The sequence below is a fragment of the Mustelus asterias genome, chromosome 23 (assembly GCF_964213995.1).
Source record: "Mustelus asterias chromosome 23, sMusAst1.hap1.1, whole genome shotgun sequence".
NCBI lineage: Eukaryota > Metazoa > Chordata > Chondrichthyes > Carcharhiniformes > Triakidae > Mustelus > Mustelus asterias.
Window position 1 is genome coordinate 40,570,271 of NC_135823.1, and position 19,226 is coordinate 40,589,496.

General features: G+C 42.4%; 1 protein-coding gene across 3 annotated transcripts; it reads left to right on the plus strand.

Moving 5' to 3' along the window:
* Positions 1-4,872: 4,872 nt before the first annotated feature.
* Positions 4,873-7,235, plus strand: h3f3a (H3 histone, family 3A). 3 transcript variants are annotated; one of them, XM_078240367.1, is made up of 4 exons: positions 4,873-4,924; positions 5,524-5,666; positions 5,944-6,097; positions 6,740-7,235. In XM_078240367.1, exons 2-4 carry the CDS (start codon positions 5,539-5,541, stop codon positions 6,866-6,868), a joined length of 411 nt encoding a protein of 136 aa, XP_078096493.1. In that variant the 5' UTR covers positions 4,873-4,924; positions 5,524-5,538; the 3' UTR covers positions 6,869-7,235. The 3 variants fall into 3 exon arrangements, with proteins under 3 accessions (XP_078096493.1, XP_078096494.1, XP_078096495.1); XM_078240368.1 differs by having other exon boundaries at positions 4,892-4,920; XM_078240369.1 differs by having other exon boundaries at positions 4,899-4,915.
* Positions 7,236-19,226: the final 11,991 nt, after the last annotated feature.

Genomic DNA, 19,226 nt, shown 5'->3' on the forward strand with positions numbered 1-19,226 from the left:
GATTGATTTGCAAGTGTGGAATTCTGATCCACAGTTAATTATTTTTAAAGTTCTGCTTTACGAGCTTTCTGAATTTCAAGATGGCATTGGCATTCATTTGGAGACAAAGGGATTTCTCATGCTTGAGAGATTTGACAGGTTCCGTTACAATAGCACATGTGTCCAGCTAGAAACATTTCTCAACAATGACTGCATGGAACAATTGTCTGCAGAGTTATCTGGCTGAGTATTTATGTTTAAAGTTGTGAATTCTGACTTTTGAGTGTCTTTAACTGGGTTTAAATAGTTGTGATTATCCTGGAGTATTAATTAGTTATATATTTTTTCCAGAACGGGCTTGGACACCACGTGTTGAGGCACCAATTGGGGATCAGACTTTTTAGCTATGGCTTTTTTTCAAAACTGCACTTCTGACTCTGAAATGTTCAAAGATTTCTCAGGATTTGTCGGAGCCTGAAACTTTAAAAGTATTAGCTCACTCATGCTAGGTCTGATGATTCTGTGCTCAAGTTGGACTTCCAAAGGAGATGCAATGGAGTGTTTTGCTGCAGTAAGGAATTTTAAAATCACATTCTTTGGAACTTTTTATTGATGGGTTTTCCTCTGCACCTGTGTTGCTGGAATTTATCTTCAGGTCAGACTGCTTTGCTGAATTTTTACTCAATTGTCCAGCCTTTTAATTTTTCTCAGCCTTTTCTGCAACGTTGTGTGTGTTTTTCCCACAAGCTGCCACCATGTCGTAGGCTGCTGATTACAATTCTGTGGGTGGGATTTTTCAGCCTTGCGCAAGCGAGACCGGAAATTCCTGCCCAAGGTCAACGGACATTTCCGTTGTCTGCCCCTCACCCGCTCTAATTCCATGGCGGGCAGGGTAGTAGAATTCCGGCAAGGAAGTCTGAAGAAGTCTTTATAGTCACATGTATGTGATCTGTATGCATTATTGACTTTTAGTTCTAATTACAAATATGCAGTTAAGAGTGCAAGGTCGGTGTTGTCTCCATGCTTGCTGATACACATGGCTCTGTCCAACTGTACACTCTTGCATCACTGTCTGGGTAGTACTGTACTCAGTCCCACATTAACCCTGTATGTGCCAGATCCTTATACTACAATGCAGTCATATGGTGTGCAAGCCTTCCATCTTTGCCTACATAACAACAATAACTGGAGTTCGAAAGTAATTAATTGACTATATACTAGGTGGTATCTGAGGAAAAATGAAGCCCTATAGAAATTATTTTTGATTTCAAATGGTTGGATTGGCAAATGGTTTGTGCAGGGTCATCAAGTAAGCTTTGTTGGGTTGGTAGGGAAGAGGCAGGAAGAGAAACAGCAACCAGAGTGAGAGGGAGCAGCAACTTGGGGAGCACAGACTGTGGAGCAAGTGGTGATTCGCGTAGCAGTGACTGTGGAAAACACTGACCAGTGAGAGTGCACTGATGTGCTAGACACAGAAGGTTGTTAGGGAGGAAATAAATTGGAGGCAGAGAACAGGACTGTAACTTCAGTATTACACCATTCTGAGCATTGGTTTCTTGATCCCACTGTCCCCTCAGCCAGCACATTCTCTCTGCTCTTACCTTCCAAGTAGTTTCCACCATATAAAGTTGCAAAAGGAGCCTTCAGCTTCTCAGCGTATGATTAGAGTCTTCTCACGAAAATAGACCAATCCTTTCCTTAGTGTTGGTAACTCTGTCCTTCTGAAGAATCTTGCCTATTCTCCTGTTCTTTCATCAGGCTCTACCTCTTAGCTCCATCTTGAGTGTTGCCTATAAACTGGCAACACACAAAAATCAGAAGCTGCTCACCACTCATGATAGCCTCGTCAGAGAAGGCTTGCCAAGCTCTACAGGGTGTGATGAATGGTAGAATTGAGTTTCTTCTTTCATCTTCTGCTGTTGATCTCATGTAACACAAGATGGAGTGAGATAGAGCTATAGTTACAAGCCGCCCAGGCATTGTGAATGATTGATGTTCACGTATATCATTGGTTCTCAGTACATCTGCAATTACAGCATAGAATTGCTGGAGACAGGGCAGCATCCAGTGCAGAGGGTTACTGAGTTCATCCTGGGTGCAGAGGGTTTGAGATTTGGCACTGGCTGGTGTGAAACTCGGTCATACAGATCATTCCCCTGATTCAGCCAGTGACTCCCTGGGAAGACAAAATGATGGAATAACTGGCTGGAATCACTGTTGTGGTTTGTATATAAAACATGGTCACTCCACTTCAGTGTTAGGCCCGTCACTGACCCATACCAACCCAAGGAAACACTAGTCAGCACCGGAGGACAAAATTAGTCTGCAACATCCTCAAACATTACAGTCCAAATCCTCCTCATCTCCCTGCCTCAGTCTGAGCCTATCATCATCGTCTTATCTAAATTGGGATCTCCCATTTCAGTAGTGTCAAATTTCTGATCTAGCACCTGGGCTGCATAGCTCAATTCCACATTAAAAAGTTAACTAGATTTATATTGCATCTTATCACATCCTCAGGACATCCCAAAGCACTTCAGAAAAAATAATTGACTTGAAACATTAACTTTGCATCTTTCTCCACAGATGCTACCCAACCTGCATTCCAGCATTGGATGGGTTTTACTTCAGATTTCTAGCATCCACAGTGTTTTGCTTTTGAATCAATCGTGACACTTTTATATATAGTGGGGTTGAGTCAGCATCAATAAAGAAGAATCAAGGCACTTTAAGGAATTACTAATATATAATCCAATTAAACTAATTCTCTTAAAATAAAGCAAAAATAAAAATAAAATTCATCACACAAAATAAATTAAAATGTCATTACACATTTATGTATAAGATATACAATCTCCTGTAATGACCACTGATTGCACAAGGCCCCAAACATACCGGTGGGCACCACATGTTCACTTTTTAAGGCCACCCTGGCACTGAGCAAACCTCTGATGTACCCATCCTCTCTCTACAGCACCTAGCTGAAGATCAATAGCCAGATGTGGAGAAACAGCCCCTCAAATAGGTGAATAAAGGCTTTACCTTTCCAGGGGTTTTGGGACCAATTGCCTCCATCTATTCCTTTAATTGGACAACAAGGAGATCAATGTCATAAAATGGATGTAATCTAACAAAAAATGCTGTCTTTTTAAAGGAGGCATATCTTACTATATCGTAAAATCCCACGAGTAATTTAAATTCAATGTGCTACATTCCATGTATTTCGAAAAAGTCTGCATTTTTTTCTGACATTAGAAGTATTACCTTTTTGTATATTCAAAGCAGTACCGCATCCTGCTCCACAACTCATTAGGGATTTCTTTTTGTTTATTACAAATACGTTAATACAAAACAATTACAAATACACAAAGAACAAATGTGAAAAAAAATTCATTACCAATGGCTAACGCCATCCATTTATCAGTTACTTCCTTCCATTTCGGAAGGGTTCATCGTCAATTACAGTTTTCCAGGGCATTGCCCTCAAAATACACCTCCATTTACAAATCATAATCTACAAATCTACAAACATTAACAACACTACAACTATACACAACAGAAAAATAAACACTGAAGCATAAGGGCACCGTCCCCTGGGTTTGTCCACCTGCCGGGGGATGCAACCCTCCAGTGGTACTCATATCCGGGGGTTACACCTTACGGATGTTCAGCCGGAGGGGGGGGAAATGGGGGAAACCACCCCGCCTACTCAATCCGGGACCCCTTCCGGAATTTCAGCCGGGGCGGTGGGAGAGTCTCTCCAGGGTACTCAGTTCGGGCCTTCCTTCCCAATTTTTCTCCCGGAGAATAAAAATCCCTCTGGTGTTACTATGTCCGGGGCTTCACCACCCAGAACTTTCCCCAAGTGGATGTCACACCCCCCGGGGGTGACTTTATCCAGGGGGGGGTGCCCCCCAGGCCACAAATAACGCAAGAAAATAGACGGGGGCCGGAACAAACCACCAACTATCATAACAGAAAAACCACATATTACAATATCAAACAATTCATGAAAAATACATTACCGATGGCTAACACCATCCATTTATCAATTACTACCTTCCATTTCGGAAGGGTTCATCATCAATTACAGTTTTCCAGGGCATTGCCCTACAACTCATTAGGGAGTTCGCTGAGCTAACCAAACATTAAATCTCTTAAAAATAACACGTTTTAAAATAGTCACGTTTCACACAAATAGGTCCAAGTGAGAGAATCTTAAGGTGTCTGAAAATAAACCATGCGTGCTGTTCGTCATCGTTCGTGCTAACGATATTCACGAGTTTCATGGCAGCTTCCGCTTGGTAGTAAATGTGTAAACCACCTAAAGCTGACGAAAATGTGTGCAGGAGATTGATTGAAAACACGCAGAGGACTCAAACTGGTTGGGGAGCTGAATGAAAACACACAGTGGGAGGAAAATGAGTGAGAGGTGCTTTGGGGGACAAGTGCTGAGCGCTTACGTGCAATTAAACACTGCCTCCCCGCCATGGTCAAAAAAAAGTCCCCCATTAGACAAGGGGGAAGTAATAGGTAAATATGTTTCAATTTTACATGGGATTTTAACATATCCTGGTTTTTTGAATGTGTTTTATTTAATTTAAAAACTGAGAAACGGGTGAGGTTTTGGGAAGAGGTGTTTGCGTTGGGCAGGTTAAATTACACCAACGTCAGTCAGCTCTGGACTTGCAGCAATAATTTTCCTCTTGTTTATGTGCATGAAGGTGAAGGGGGGACTAGGCAAAATCCGAGAGAGAGCGGAGGGGGCGGGGCCACGCGCGGCTCATTAGAATACTACAATGGCTACAAGGAGTGCTGGCCAATGAGCTTCAAGGACAGTCTGTTGTGGAACGTTGACCCTGGAATGACGTCAGGCAGGTTATAAATAGCGGCACCGAAGCGGCAGGAGCTTATAGTCGGGCTCTTGTTGCGGACGGTGAGGTTGGTGAGTGAGTGGCGGAGCGCCGGCAGCCACTTTTGTTATTGTCTGAATTCCGCCCGCCTGGGATTTGATTGCTATCTGTCGGCTTTCGCTTACATTTCCCCTTCGGATCGGCCGCCGGTTTGCGGATACCTTCTGTCGATGAATGATTGGGTGGGGGGGAAGATTTGGAGAGGGTCGGGATTCCGGGCTTGGCGGCCTCGGCCTGTGTTTTTTTTTCTCTCCAGTTTGGGGTTTGGCTCTGGGCGGAAATGAAAGCGGATTAAATAATTCCCCACTTATCGGGATCTCTGTCGCTTCTCACGGTCGTTTACTGGGGACAGGATTATAATGGGTCGGGCTGGGGTGATTAAATTTGCCCGTCTGGTCGGTGGGGCACCCCCCCTCCAGGGGTGATTTCCCAGCCTGGGGTGTCCATCCAGTAAGTTGCCGTACCGGCCGCCATTTCGCTGCGAGTATTCGGCTTGGTGTAGATCCCGCCTTCCGCCTTACCATGATTGGAGTGGGCGCCGTCACTCAATGCAGGGCGGCGGGGGGGGGGGGGGAGAGAAGAAGCTGGCGGGAGAGTGGCCTCTTCTCTGATCTTCCTCTTGTCTGTGTAGACCCTGTGAGCAGAGATGGCTCGTACCAAGCAGACTGCCCGTAAATCCACCGGCGGCAAAGCGCCCAGGAAACAACTGGCCACCAAGGCGGCCCGGAAAAGCGCCCCGTCCACCGGCGGAGTGAAGAAACCTCATCGCTACAGGTGAGTGTGTGGCTGATCTGTAAGCGGCTATTGTCAATCCGTGTCTTCATCTCCTGGAAACACTTATCCCCTCTTAACCTGTGCCCGCTATCCCGTGTGCCTGCGAATTTTACACCACTGGCTTAATTGGGTGTCTTTTAATGCCTCAAATCGGGCTTGCTGCATATGGATCTACTCGTAATGTCGATCCCTATATGGATTTTGGGGAGAGATGTTTTGGATTGGATTCCTTTGTCCTGTTCAAGCATTTGATTTAACCTGTCTTCTCTCGATTAAGGCCCGGCACTGTCGCTCTGCGAGAAATCCGCCGATACCAGAAATCTACAGAGTTGCTTATCCGTAAGCTGCCCTTCCAGCGTCTGGTGAGGGAAATTGCCCAGGACTTCAAAACTGACCTGAGGTTTCAGAGTGCTGCAATTGGAGCTTTGCAGGTAGGACGTACTATATTTGAGACCTTGAACCCTGGTTGATATTGCAATTGTCTGTTTGTTTGTTTGTATTATCGATAAAGGTGTGTATTTGAATTCTCTTGCCTCTGTCCCCATCAGAAGTGTTTGGTTCTGCTTGGCAGACAATATCAGCTGAGATGTGATGCGGAGTTGATTTTTATATCAAATCCAGTCCCTCTATTGTATATGAACATCTATTTTGAGCATAACATTAAATTCAGTGTGGTCCTGCTTCCCTCCGTTTAGTTTTGACTAGAATATCTTGAGGGATATGGAGTCCTGATTGTCCTAATCTGTCACTAGTGACATTTAAAAGCTTTTTTGGTCTGGGTATGATGCATGTTCAATTATTTTCTATGGCTCAGTTGAGTACCCTTCTCATCTGACCTAAACTTCAATGGGTGGCTTGTTAACAAGTGAGTGAACTAATTGTGGGAAGAGAATTGTTGCAATTTAAAATAGCAACCAAGTTGTTTGCAAAGTGAATTGTTGGCACAATTGTAATATTTTAAAATGGGGCTTTGGCCTTGCTGTTTTATTGACAGTTGTCAACAAGGACAAAAGTACTGGGGCAGGACTAAATTGTTGCAAGTGTTCTGAGCAATTAACCTTTTGTTGTTGCAGGAAGCCAGTGAGGCCTACTTGGTTGGCTTGTTCGAGGACACCAATTTGTGTGCCATCCATGCCAAAAGAGTGACCATAATGCCCAAAGACATCCAGCTGGCACGACGGATCCGGGGGGAGCGTGCTTAAAACCCTTTGCTTCATTACATTTTCTCCAAACTATTTTGAAGTGACATTTAAACAATTTCTAAAACATTATTGGACTGTAAACTTGGCTTCTTGTGGAAGCTGGGCCTTTATTTTGTATTTTTGTTAGTATCAAGTATTGATTGTGACTTAGTGTGGAAGTAGCAAAACATTTTGTAAACATTCCTTCAAACTCTTGGCTCAGGTTGCAAAATAAAACATTTGTATCTTTTGTCTGTGCTACCTCCTGATTTTATTGTGTTAAAGTTGACTCTTGCATGCGGGGGGGGAGGGGGGAAGGAATTGTAGGTTGCTCCTTTGCATTGTGCTGATTTTCAATGGGGTTGTAAATAAAACTTTCCACTACCTCAGCTATATTTTAGTGTCTTTTCTTTAAGTTAACAAATTTAAGCTGCAATATTGTTCAACCATTCTGGGAATAGTTGCATGATTACCCAAAGTATGCCGGATGATTTGAATTAATTGTGTGGAACTAGCAGTGTGTCCTGGAAGTGATGACTGCAAAGTGAAACTGGTCAGACCGCTGGATTAGCTTGCTTTTTCTTAAGTGCCATGCAAGGGTTAACATCCTGCCTTTAATGCCCCAGGACAATGTGGTTACTTGGGTTGAACTAGATTATTGGGGCTTTTGCTGTTAACTGAGCTAATTGAATGCAAAAGTAGCATCAAATCAAGGGATTGTCTTGCTTGCAGGTTGATTTTGGCTTGAGTAATGCAAATTCACTTTGCCAAGAATTGTCTACTTTTGGCCTGAAGGGTTTTTTGAGGAGGTGTAGGTAAGAGACAAACTTAGGAACCAGATTGCTTCGGTCTCATTACAATGAAATATTGCAATAGTAGTTCCTATAACTTAAATCCGATTTCCTTGGTTGGAAGGGGAGGCAAGAGACCTGTTCTGCTAATGCAGGTAAGTGTTATACTGAAAGTACTCCATCAAACGATGCGATAATTGCATCAGTTAAATATGATAAACTTGAGATCCCAGGGATTCATTGTGATCTCCTTACTTTCCCCCCCCCGCCTTTGTGTTGTTGATGGACATAATTAACCACTATATAGAAATTTTGTGTTCACTGCCAAAGCTCATCTAGGCTGCTGGAGTCCCATTAAGTGGTGGCATAACCCATGCTGTTATGGATGCATTAATTTCATTGCTGTGTACATGCACCAGTGAACAATGGAAAACATGTATCCAGTTTTTCCAAAACACTGCACCTCCTAGCAATTGGTGAGGCAACAAGTGATTGTGTTCAGTCCCTAAGCATATGGACCATATGCTATACCAACTTGCATGTATGGTGCTTGTACTGGAATAGTCACAAGACATTTCACAAATTACAATACCATGTGCAATGATAGGATACCAAATGAACATGTTACAGGAGAGCAAAGATTTGGTTGTGGAGTGGAATGCCAGAGGCTGACAGTTCCTTCATATTCAAAACTGATGACAATATTTCACAGAATGGAACCTTTTCCCTTAAGCCATGTGTTCAATCCCCTATGGAGAATATGACAGCTGAGGTTCTGCTTTTTAATTTGATTTATTGTACTCAACTAAACAACTTTGAGTTCTGAGATATTTTGAAGTATTGTAAATCAAGATTTTTCTGCATTGATCAGAGGTGTAGCAAATGGGTAAATTTTTGTCCATGAATGGTTGAGAAACATTTTTACTAAACACCCTTTTTTGTCTGAGACTAGTCCCAGCCTAGTTCAGGTTAAGCCTGAGTCCATGTCGAAAGGATAAATTGGGAGAAATCAACTTTAAACCAATTAATGGGTGAGGGAAATTGGGTTCAGCTTTAAAAAAAAAAGTTAGTTAAACAAATGGGTGTGTCAGGCATTCAAGAAAAAAACTAAGATATAATTGTGATTAAACTGTAAGAGAAATAGTAAATGAAGGGTAGGCTAGGGTTTATACAAATGAGCTCCTTCCCCCACACACATTTGGTATGTAAGAAATTGCAGATGCAGGATTAATTTGAGGGTATTACACAGCTGCAAGATGGTCACTCTGAAGTCTGGAGCAAACACGGTAGAGCCTGACAAGTGTGGGAGGATGATATCTCCAACTGGCACTTCAACTGAGCAACAGATTTGAGAAATATGTTAAGACGTACTCACTCAGGAAAGTACACTTTATAAACCTAAACTGCACGTACAGCAGTTGAGACCTTCTCTGCCATAACTTTGTCTATTATACCTACTTTTCAGATTGTTTTCTTTTTCTGCAATGGCTTGCAATAAAATCCCTGACAAATGTTTTAAATCACTTGGCTGCAGCTTACTCAAATTGCTGCAAGTACTGGAAGTAAAAAAACAGCATGTCTTTCTGTCTATTACACTCCCAACTTTTGCACTCTGCCAACGCTGTAGCAGAGACTGTCCATGGGGATTGGTGATAAGGTCAGATGGAAAAAATTGTGTAAGCATTGGAGTATGAACACCAGCCTGTTACCGTTGGACTGAATGGTTTGTTGCACTAACTTTGTAATAATATTGGTAATGTGCAAGATCTCGGGTGGGTTGTAGGGCTAGAGGAGTTGACATCATGGAGCAACTTGAAATTAAAGATGAATATTTGAAAACTGTACCAGGAGCCAGTCTACATCAATGGGTAGAGAGATTATAAGTGAATAGGACTTGATGTGAGTTAGGATATGGATGGGCAGTTTTTGAGTTCAAGATTATGGAGGATGGAAAATTGGAGGCTGGCCAGGAATGCATTGGAATAGGAAAGTCCAGAGATAACAAAGGCATGTACAAAGATTTCAGCAGGAACTGAGTAAAGGCAGAGGAGACTGGCTCAATTGCAGAGGTGGAAGTAAGCCACCTTGTGACAGAGGAAAGGCATCAGAACTTGAGCTTCAGGTCAAATGGGACACAGGTTACAAACTGACTGGTTCAAGCTCAAAGGGAAGGGATGTAGTCCAGCTATGGAATCGAATTTGTGGCAGGGATTGAAGACCATGACTTTGGTTTTCCCCTGTATTTAGTTGAAAGAAATTTCTGCTCTCCCAAGACTCTTTCATCCCACTCTATATAAGCATGATAGACCTCTGATTCAGAGCACACGTCAGCACAACTTGGCTGACCAGCTGGCACTGCGTGACGTTGAAGAATTCCTCTTGTTTTGTAAGAGTGGACATGTGTTTTCTGCAGAGATGACTGGAGGTAAAGAATTATAAATAAGTGGGAAGACTGAACCTGGTAAAGTGGGCAGAAAACCCATGAAGCCTCGGAGATGGATTGCATTTACCCCAGAATGCTGCAAGACAGGAGAGGAGATGACTGAGCAAGTGTGTTACTGGCCCATGGGGACATGCAGGTCAGCGCTGTGTCCACATTTACAAAGGGCAACAAAAAAAGTCACAGGCAATGACAGTACCACTGATCACAATCAATTGTCAGGATTATCAACACAAATAAGCAGCAGTCAGCACCGATTCAGAAGAGGGAGCTCCTACTTTTAAAGTAATAAAGTAAAGTAATACTATCAAAAACTGACAAATTCACTATATGACTATTTAAACTTGAAACAAGATCCAATTTGATGGTCTACTGTTTTGTTGGACTGGACTGAGATCCTATGAGAAGCCAAGGATAAGTCTAGCAGGCAGAAGTGAGTATCAGACATTTATTAGAGATTTGACAATTGAACAGATTGATTAAAATAATTACACTTGGACAAATGATCCTTTGTTTATTTTCTCTGATTAACTGCTGGCATGCAGGGCTGGGACTGGTGTGACAAGATGAATTGTTAGCTATTTTAATCCTATTTTTGAGGTGTGTTGTCATTGAGCTTTCAGGAAACGTGGAGTTGAGGAATATTCACATTTCATCCATTTAAACAATAAGCAATATGATTACGGATAGTGTCCTTACTCTTCGCTCTGGAGGGCATCACAGCAGAGTTAAATCTTGTCCTCAGATGTACAATAAAGTGGACTTTCTAAAAGGAGTCTGTAGATAATTTTCAGGAGAAGCTCCCCCACCCCCCCCGGCCTAATTCCACCCCACCCAATTCCTGGCCTCTGCTGCAGTATTTAGAGTTACGGATCTTTAATCATGATGATAATTAATCGAGAGCATGGCAGATACGGGACTGGTGTGTTGGCTTGATGGCAATAACAATCTGGTCACCATGTGACAATGACATTCTTTGTTGGGCGAGACATCTCCATTTCTCACCTCATTATCTGACCACTCAGAGACTTCACAATGGGTAAACCTGAGGTTTAGTTTATCTGTTCTCCCCCCCCCCCCCCCCCCCCCCCCACACCATCTCACCTCAATAGCTACATCCCCTCCACTGAAGGTGGGACTTGCGTTAATGGAAAGTTCCCTCGGCAATGGCAGCTGTCCGCTGGCCAAAATCTCATCTTCCAACATGTAACAGGATAGGAGAAGCAGAAAACCTGGTTGATATTTTTGCACAGCCTAGGAAGACAGAGACAAACTGCAGCTACAATTGGTTAGCTTAACATAGAACAAGGATCAAACACTAAATCTACTTGGCCTGGAAAACTCAAGAATTAGGTGCTGCTACCAGGAGCTGACCTATACTGTCCAGTGACCAAGAGGTTACACAGATGGCCTAATTCTTCATCTTACGCCAAAATAAGGAGAAGGCAGAGAAGACTGGCTCTCCTCCAAAACCCACCTGCAATGTCTCAATTAAATTTGAAGCTGTCCAAATTTACACACATGAAATTTTAAATAGGCTACAGTTACATAATCCTTTACTCTTGTATAAAATATTTTGAATATGCAGTAATGTATTACTGTGGGTGGCTTTTATTGTTCATTCGTTATGTTGCTTTGTCCAAAGTGACGAAAGACCATCTATCCAAATTGTTGACTTCATTTCCCTCTTTACGGATGCTGTCAGACCTGCTGAATAATTCCAGTAGTTTTTGGTTTTCATTTCAGGTTTCCAGCAGCAGCAGTATTTTGCATTTTAGTTAGGTTTCTTTGCTTCTCTGGTTCAACTGTAGGCTCCTTGAAATCAGGCAAATGGTCAAGCAATGTCTGATCCAGTATTCTATCAATTTCAGTTTCTTTCCGCAGGAAACACCAAACTAAGAATGCAATTCCAGCAAGGCTCAGAGGAAGAACCTTCCACCAAGGGTTCTGGTGATCACTGCCCAGGGACTTGTCCACTGACCAAACCCGATGGCTTGCCTTACTGGTGCTAAATCTTAAGGCTCTGTCATCACTATCGCTTTTGTCATCCTTTGGTGAAGACTTCTTGTCACCCGGAGTTGCAGAGAAGAAAGCTTTTGCTGCATTGTCGTTCCTGAGAAAAGTTTAAATAAAGGCAGACCAGAAACTGTAGGTTAAAGTGCACTAGAACACAAATCACATTCATTTTCTTCCTTTCTCCGAAAGATGGTTCTCAGACTTGATCCTTAACCAATAACGCAGATCCGTGTTAGTGTCAGGGTTAGGCTGGATTTGAATAAGAGCAATAGGGGCAGAAGTAGGCCATATGATCTCTGGTATGGGAGAAGTAGGTTTTGGTTTGTAGGGCACTGGTATCAGTACTGGAAAAAGTGTGGGCTGCACTATTGCGACAGCCTATATCTGAACTATGCTGGGACCAGTTTTCTTGTAAACCACACAACAAGGGAAGTAGAGCGGGTTTTAAACTAAATGGGTGGGTGGAAGGGGGGTGGGGATGATTCTGGAGAGGGGATGCGTAGACTTATAAAGCAAAAGGATATGGCAGCATTACGTGGCAGCTATTTAGGTAATGATACCCAGAGTGTGACAGGAAGGGGACAAAGTGTGCAAACATCAAAAAACAGTGGCAACAGGGTCCAAAGGGGAAAAAATAGCAACAAGGCAAAATTAATAGCTCTTCACTTAAACACACATAGTATTCGGCACAAAATAAATTAATTAACGGCACAAATTGAGGTTAATTGGTATGATCTTATAGCCATTAGAGACATGGTTACAAGGAGATCAAAGCTGGGAATTAAATATTTAAGGGCATGTGACTTTTTGTAAGGATAGGCAGGAAGGAAAGGGTGGTGCTGTTGCTTTGTTAGTATAGGATGGAATAAGTATGATAGCAAGAAATGATCTTGGTTCGGATGATGTAGAATCCAAATGAGAGGGGGGGGTGCGCAAGATTTAACAAGGGGAAGATGACACTGGTGGGAATAGTCCATAGGCCCCTAACAATGGCTATACTGTAGGACAGAGAACGAATCAGGAGATAATGGGGGCATGTAAAATACAGTACTTTAATCATGGGGGACTTTAATCTTCACGTGGATTGGGAAAATGAAATGGGCAGAGGTAGCCATGAGGAAGAATTCATAGTGTGTGTTTGGGACAGTTTCCAAGAACAATATGTAGTGAATCCAACCAGGACTCAAGTTATTTTGGATCTGGTACTGTGTAATGAGACAGATTTAATAAACAATCTCAAGAGTAAAAGATCCCTTTGCAAACAGTGATCTTAACATGGTAGAATTTAGCACTCAGTTTGAGAGTGAGAAACTTGGGTCAGAAACAACTGTGCCATACTTAAATAAGGGTATTAATAAAGGAATGAGGGCAGAATTGGTTGGAGTGGACTAGCAGAAAAGATGATTAATCAGCAATGGCAGATGTTTATGAAAATAGTTCATGACTCACAACAAAGATATATCCCAGCGAGGAAAAAGGATTCTAGGAAAGGGATAAATCAACCATGATTAGCCAAGGAAGTTAAGGATAGAGTTAAACTGAAAGAAAAAACATCCAACATGGCAAAGATTAGTGGTAAGACAGAGGATTGGGAAAGTTTTAAAAATCAACAAAAAAATGACCCAAAAAAGTGAGTGGGTAAACTACCAAATAATATAAACATGGACAGTAAGAGGTTTGTTAAATATATAAGGGAGAGCCAAAGTGAACATAGGCCCCTTAGAGAATGAGATTGGGGAAATAATAATGTGGAACCAGGAAATGGCAGAGGAGTTAAGCAAGTACTTTGTGTCAGTCTTCATGGTGGAAGACACTAATAACATTCCAAAAATACTAAGTAATCAAGGGGCAAGGAAATAAATAGAATAACTATCACTAGAGAAAAGGTACCAAGGAAATTAATGGGGCTAAAGGCTGATAAGTGCCCTGGACCTGAAGGGTTGTGTCCTAGGCTATTACAGGAAGTAGCTACAGAGATAGTGGATGAACTGGTAGTAATCTTCCAAGAATCGTTACATTCTGGAAAACTCCCAGAAGATTGGAAAACTGCCAAAATAACACTCTTATTCAAAAAAAGGGAGACAAAAATCAGGTAACTATAGACGAGTTAGCTCAACATCTGGCATTGGGAAAACATTGGAATCCATTATAAAGCATGTAATAGCAGGGCATTTAGAAATGCATAATACCATCAAGCAGAGTCAGCATAGCTTCATGAAGGGGAAATCATGCCTGAAATATTTATTAGAATTCTTTGAGGTGATAACAAGCAGGATAGATAAAGGGGGAATCAGTAGATGTAATATGCTTGGATTTCCAAAATGTTCAATCAGGTACTGCACAAAAGGCTGCTTAATAAGATAAGAACCCATGGTTGTATATTAACATGATGTGGAGATGCCGGCGTTGGACTGGGGTAAGCACAGTAAGAAGTCTCACAACACCAGGTTAAAGTCCAACAGGTTTATTTGGTAGCAAATACCATAAGCTTTCGGAGCACTGCTCCTTCGTCAGGAGCTCCTCCGACGAAGGAGCAGTGCTCCGAAAGCTTATGGTATTTGCTACCAAATAAACCTGTTGGACTTTAACCTGGTGTTGTGAGACTTCTTACTGTATATTAACATGGACAGAGGATTGGCTAATTGATAGAAGACAGAGTTGGGATAAGAGGGGTACGTTCAGGATGGCAACCAAGAACTAGTGCAGTGACACAGGGATCAATGCTGGATCCACAATTATCACAATATGTATTAATGACTTGAACGAGGGAAGTGAATGTACTATTGCCAAGTTTGTAGATGACAAAAATAAGTGGGAGGCAAGTGGTGAAGATGGCACAAAGAGTTTACAGAGAGATATAGATAGATAAAGTGAGTGGGCAAAAACTTGGCAGATGGAATTTAATGTAGGAAAATAAGAGTTATGCACTTTGGTAGGGAGAATAAAGAGCTGATTATTTAAATGAAAAAAGACTGCAGAAAGTTGCAGTACAGAGGGATTTGTGTGTCCTCATGCAGGTTCAGTTGGTAATGAAGTGTTGGCCTTTATTTCAAAGGGAATGGAGTATAATAATAGGGAAGTCTTCCTAAAACTATACTCTGGCATGAGTTAGACCACACCTGGCATACTGCGAACAGTTTTGGTCCCCTTATCTTAAGGAAAGATATACTGACATTGTAGGCAGTTCAGAAAAGGTTCACTTGGTTGATCTTGGGTATAGAGCGATTTTCTTATGAGGAGAGGTTGAGTAGGTTGGGCCTGTACTCATTGGAGTTTAGAAGAATGAGATGAGAGACATATTGGATTCTCAGGGGGCTTGACAGGGCAGATGCTGAGATGATGTTTCCTTTTGTGTGAGAGTATACGACCAGAAGGCATAATCCCAGAGTAAGATGTTTCCCATTTAAGACAGAGAGGGTAGTGAATCTACAGAATTCCTTACCGCAGAGGGCTGAGGAGGCTTGGTTGTTAAATAAGTTCAATGTTGAGATAGATTTTTAATCAGGAAAGGGATATGGGGATAAAGTGGGAAAGTGGCGTTGAAGATTATCATATCAGATCAGTCATGGTCTCGTTGAATGGTGGAGCAGACTCAATGGACCGAATGGCCTATTTCTGCTCCTATGTCTAATGGTTTTACTCTATTGAATCTCTCCTAATAGGACAACACTCTCTTGACAGGAAGCCTTTTAAGTCAATTATATCCTTCCTTAGGTGAGGGGATCAAAACTGCACACAGTCCTCGAGGTTTGGTCTCACCAAAGGCCTGTATAATTGCAGAAAGATTTCCTTACTCTTATATCCAAACTCTCTTGAATGACTGCTGAAGTTTACTGGTCTGTGAAAACTCACTATTGAAGCTGGTGCATCCAGACAGAAGAGCAGTAATCTCTCTCATCAATAAGTACAGCAAATAAAAATAGGCTATTTACAGGAAGGGGAAAATTTCACAAAATTGCGTAACTTCAGATAGAACAAATAGTACTTTAAGTTCTTGCTATAGTTTCCCGATCTGAACTATACCGTTTACCGATCTGAACCACACCATCTGATATCATGTAATAAAAACTCTCGGCAGCTTGAGTCTATGACCGTAACTTTATATATTATGACCAATGAGAAAAAATGTTAACTTGGAGATCTCAAAAGCTACTCCTGATGCACTGATTATTTTACAGGAGCAACTTCAAGGAATTTCCCAGCCAGGCCAATTAATCCATAGGCAAAAAAAATTCAAATTTTGGCACAGCCCAATGTAGCCCACTTTATCCCTTAGCTCCACATTAAAAAACAAATTGATCCCACGTAACTTCCTAGGTGCCATCAGAAATTAATCTAACATTTATATCACTGTGCAGGAGGAAAGTACTCAGAACCATCACCTTACTGCCATATCTTCACTGTTCTAAGATCAAGGCTCGTTTCACCGTATCGCGAACTAATTTTTCTGAAACACTGAAAGGTTGAATTCTCTTTCTTTCTGCCTACACGTGAACAGGGTTTTTAAAAAAAATCCCCTCAATGTTCGCATCCAGTGACAGAAGACTGATCTGGACTTGCAACGTGATAAAGTATTTGTATGAAATTTTCCAGTGCACCCCGAATCTTGCAAAGATGGTTATATTGTCAACCTCCGTCACCAAACAGCACACGATGAAAATAATTTACAAAAAGGGATAACTGAGGGACTTGAGGGTAAAGCAAAATCAGGGGAGAGGAACGAGCTTTGCACAAATCGCAGTTCCAAGGTCGCTGATAATTTCACGATGTTGCAAAAAAACATGATGTGGAGATGCTGGCGTTGGACTGGGGTAAACACAGTAAGAAGCCCAACAACACCAGGTTAAAGTCCAACAGGTTTATTTGGTAGCAAAAGCCACTCCGAAAGCTAGTGGCTTTTGCTACCAAATAAACGTGTTGGACTTTAACCTGGTGTTGTTAGACTTCTTATTGCAAAAAAACGCAGTGGCCGTTCATTTTTCTTTCAAAAGTTTAAACAAAAACATCAAATCAGTATTAGATTCCTGTACTTAATGCCCACTGATCCCAATTTGGAACTTCCATTGTATGAGGAGCACTCCCAAGGTCCTGGAAGTCACTGTGGGTTGTGGTAGAAGGCTGCTGGGGGGAAGTCAGGCAGGATGCACACAGCGGTTCTCCTGCTTTCCCAATCCACACAACACGCCCGGCGAAGAACCATCCCCACAGGTTTCGCCCATAATCAACGCACCTCCATCGCACGATGCCGGTGAAAGTTACTCCCAGCCGGTGTCGGGCTGAGGGCGAAGGGATCCCGAGAGCCCGCACAAGGCCCACACCGGCCACCGCCGCCATCATCCTCATCCCCACGGCAGCGCACCCGGTCCGCCGGCTCAATAGTTCCGCCTGACACTGCAGCAGGAAAGCAGCCACTCAACATAGTCAATAACAGTGGTTGCGGCCAAACTACTTTTGATATATAATTCGCCCCCAGAGTCTCCATTCCAACATTTCTCAGAACGTTTTGCGATTGAAGTTGAATAATCGTTTTAGCACAATTAGTTACCCAGAACACAAACACTGATGGGCAAAAACCATAAGGGACCGGTCAGTTACAACGACATAAAATGTCCAGGAATAATGTTTATGGCAGACCGGAGTCCCACAGATGTTGGAAATCGGAAACAAAAAGTCGAAAATGCTGTAAATATTCAACAGATATTGAGGAACCTGTAGAAATAGAAACAACATCAACATTTTACACCTGTGAACCTAGGTAAGCTGAAACGTTGATTACTTATGAAGTGCTTCGAAAGGTTAGTGATGGCATGAATCAATTCCAGCCTCCCGGGCTACCTGGATGCATTACAGTTTGCCTACCACCGCAACAGGTTCACAGCAGATGCCATTTCCCTGGCCCTGCACTCAATCCTGGAACACCTAGATAACAAGGACACCTATGTCAGACTCCTATTTATTGACTACAGCTCAGCCTTCAACACTATTATTCCCACGAAACTCATCTCCAAACTCCGTGGCCTGGGCCTCGGCACCTCCCTCTGTGACTGGATCCTGAACTTCCTAACTCATAGACCACAATCAGTAAGGATAGGCAACAACACCTCCTCCATGATCATCCTCAACACCGGTGCCCCACAAGGCGGTGTTCTCAGCCCCCTACTATACTCCTTATACACCAATGACTGTGTGGCCAAATTCCCCTCCAATTCGATTTTCAAGTTTGCTGACGACACCACCGTAGTGGGTCGGATCTCAAACAATGACGAGACAGAGTACAGGAATGAGATAGAGAATCTGGTGAACTGGTGTGGCAACAATAATCTCCCTCAATGTCAACAAAACAAAGGAGATTGTCATCGACTTCAGGAAGCGCAAAGCAGCAGAAAGGGCTTCAAGTTTTTAGGTATCCAGATCACCAACAACCTGTCCTGGTCCCCCCATGCTGACACTATAGTTAAGAAAGCCCACCAACGCCTCTACTTTCTCAGAAGACTAAGGAAATTTGGCATATCAGTTACGACTCTCACCAACTTTTACAGATGCATCATAGAAAGCATTCTTTCTGGCTGTATCACAGCTTGGTATGGCTCCTGCTCTGCCCAAGACTGCAAGGCACTACAAAAGGTCGTGAATGTAGCCCAATCCATCACGCAAACCAGCCTCCCATCCATTGACTCTGTCTACACTTCCCGCTGCCTCGGCAAAGCAGCCAACATAATTAAGGATCCCACGCATCCCGGACATTTTCTCGTCCACCTTCATCCTTCGGGAAAAAAATACAAAAGTCTGAGGTCACGTACCAACCGACTCTCGAACAGCTTCTTTCCTGCTGCTTCAGACTTTTGACTTACCTTGCATGAAGTTGATCTTTCTCTACACCCTAGCTATGACTCTAACACTACAATCTGCACTCTCTCGTTTCCTTCTCTATGAACGGTATGTTTTGTCTGTATAGCGCGCAAGAAACAATACTTTTCACTGTATGTCAATACAAGTGACAATAAATGAAATCAATTTTGTGTTTTCTGTTCAGATTGATTTATTTTGAATTATTATTGTCACATGAATTAGTATACAGTTAAAAGTATTGTTTCTTACAGACAAAGCATACCTTACATAGAGAAGGAAAGGA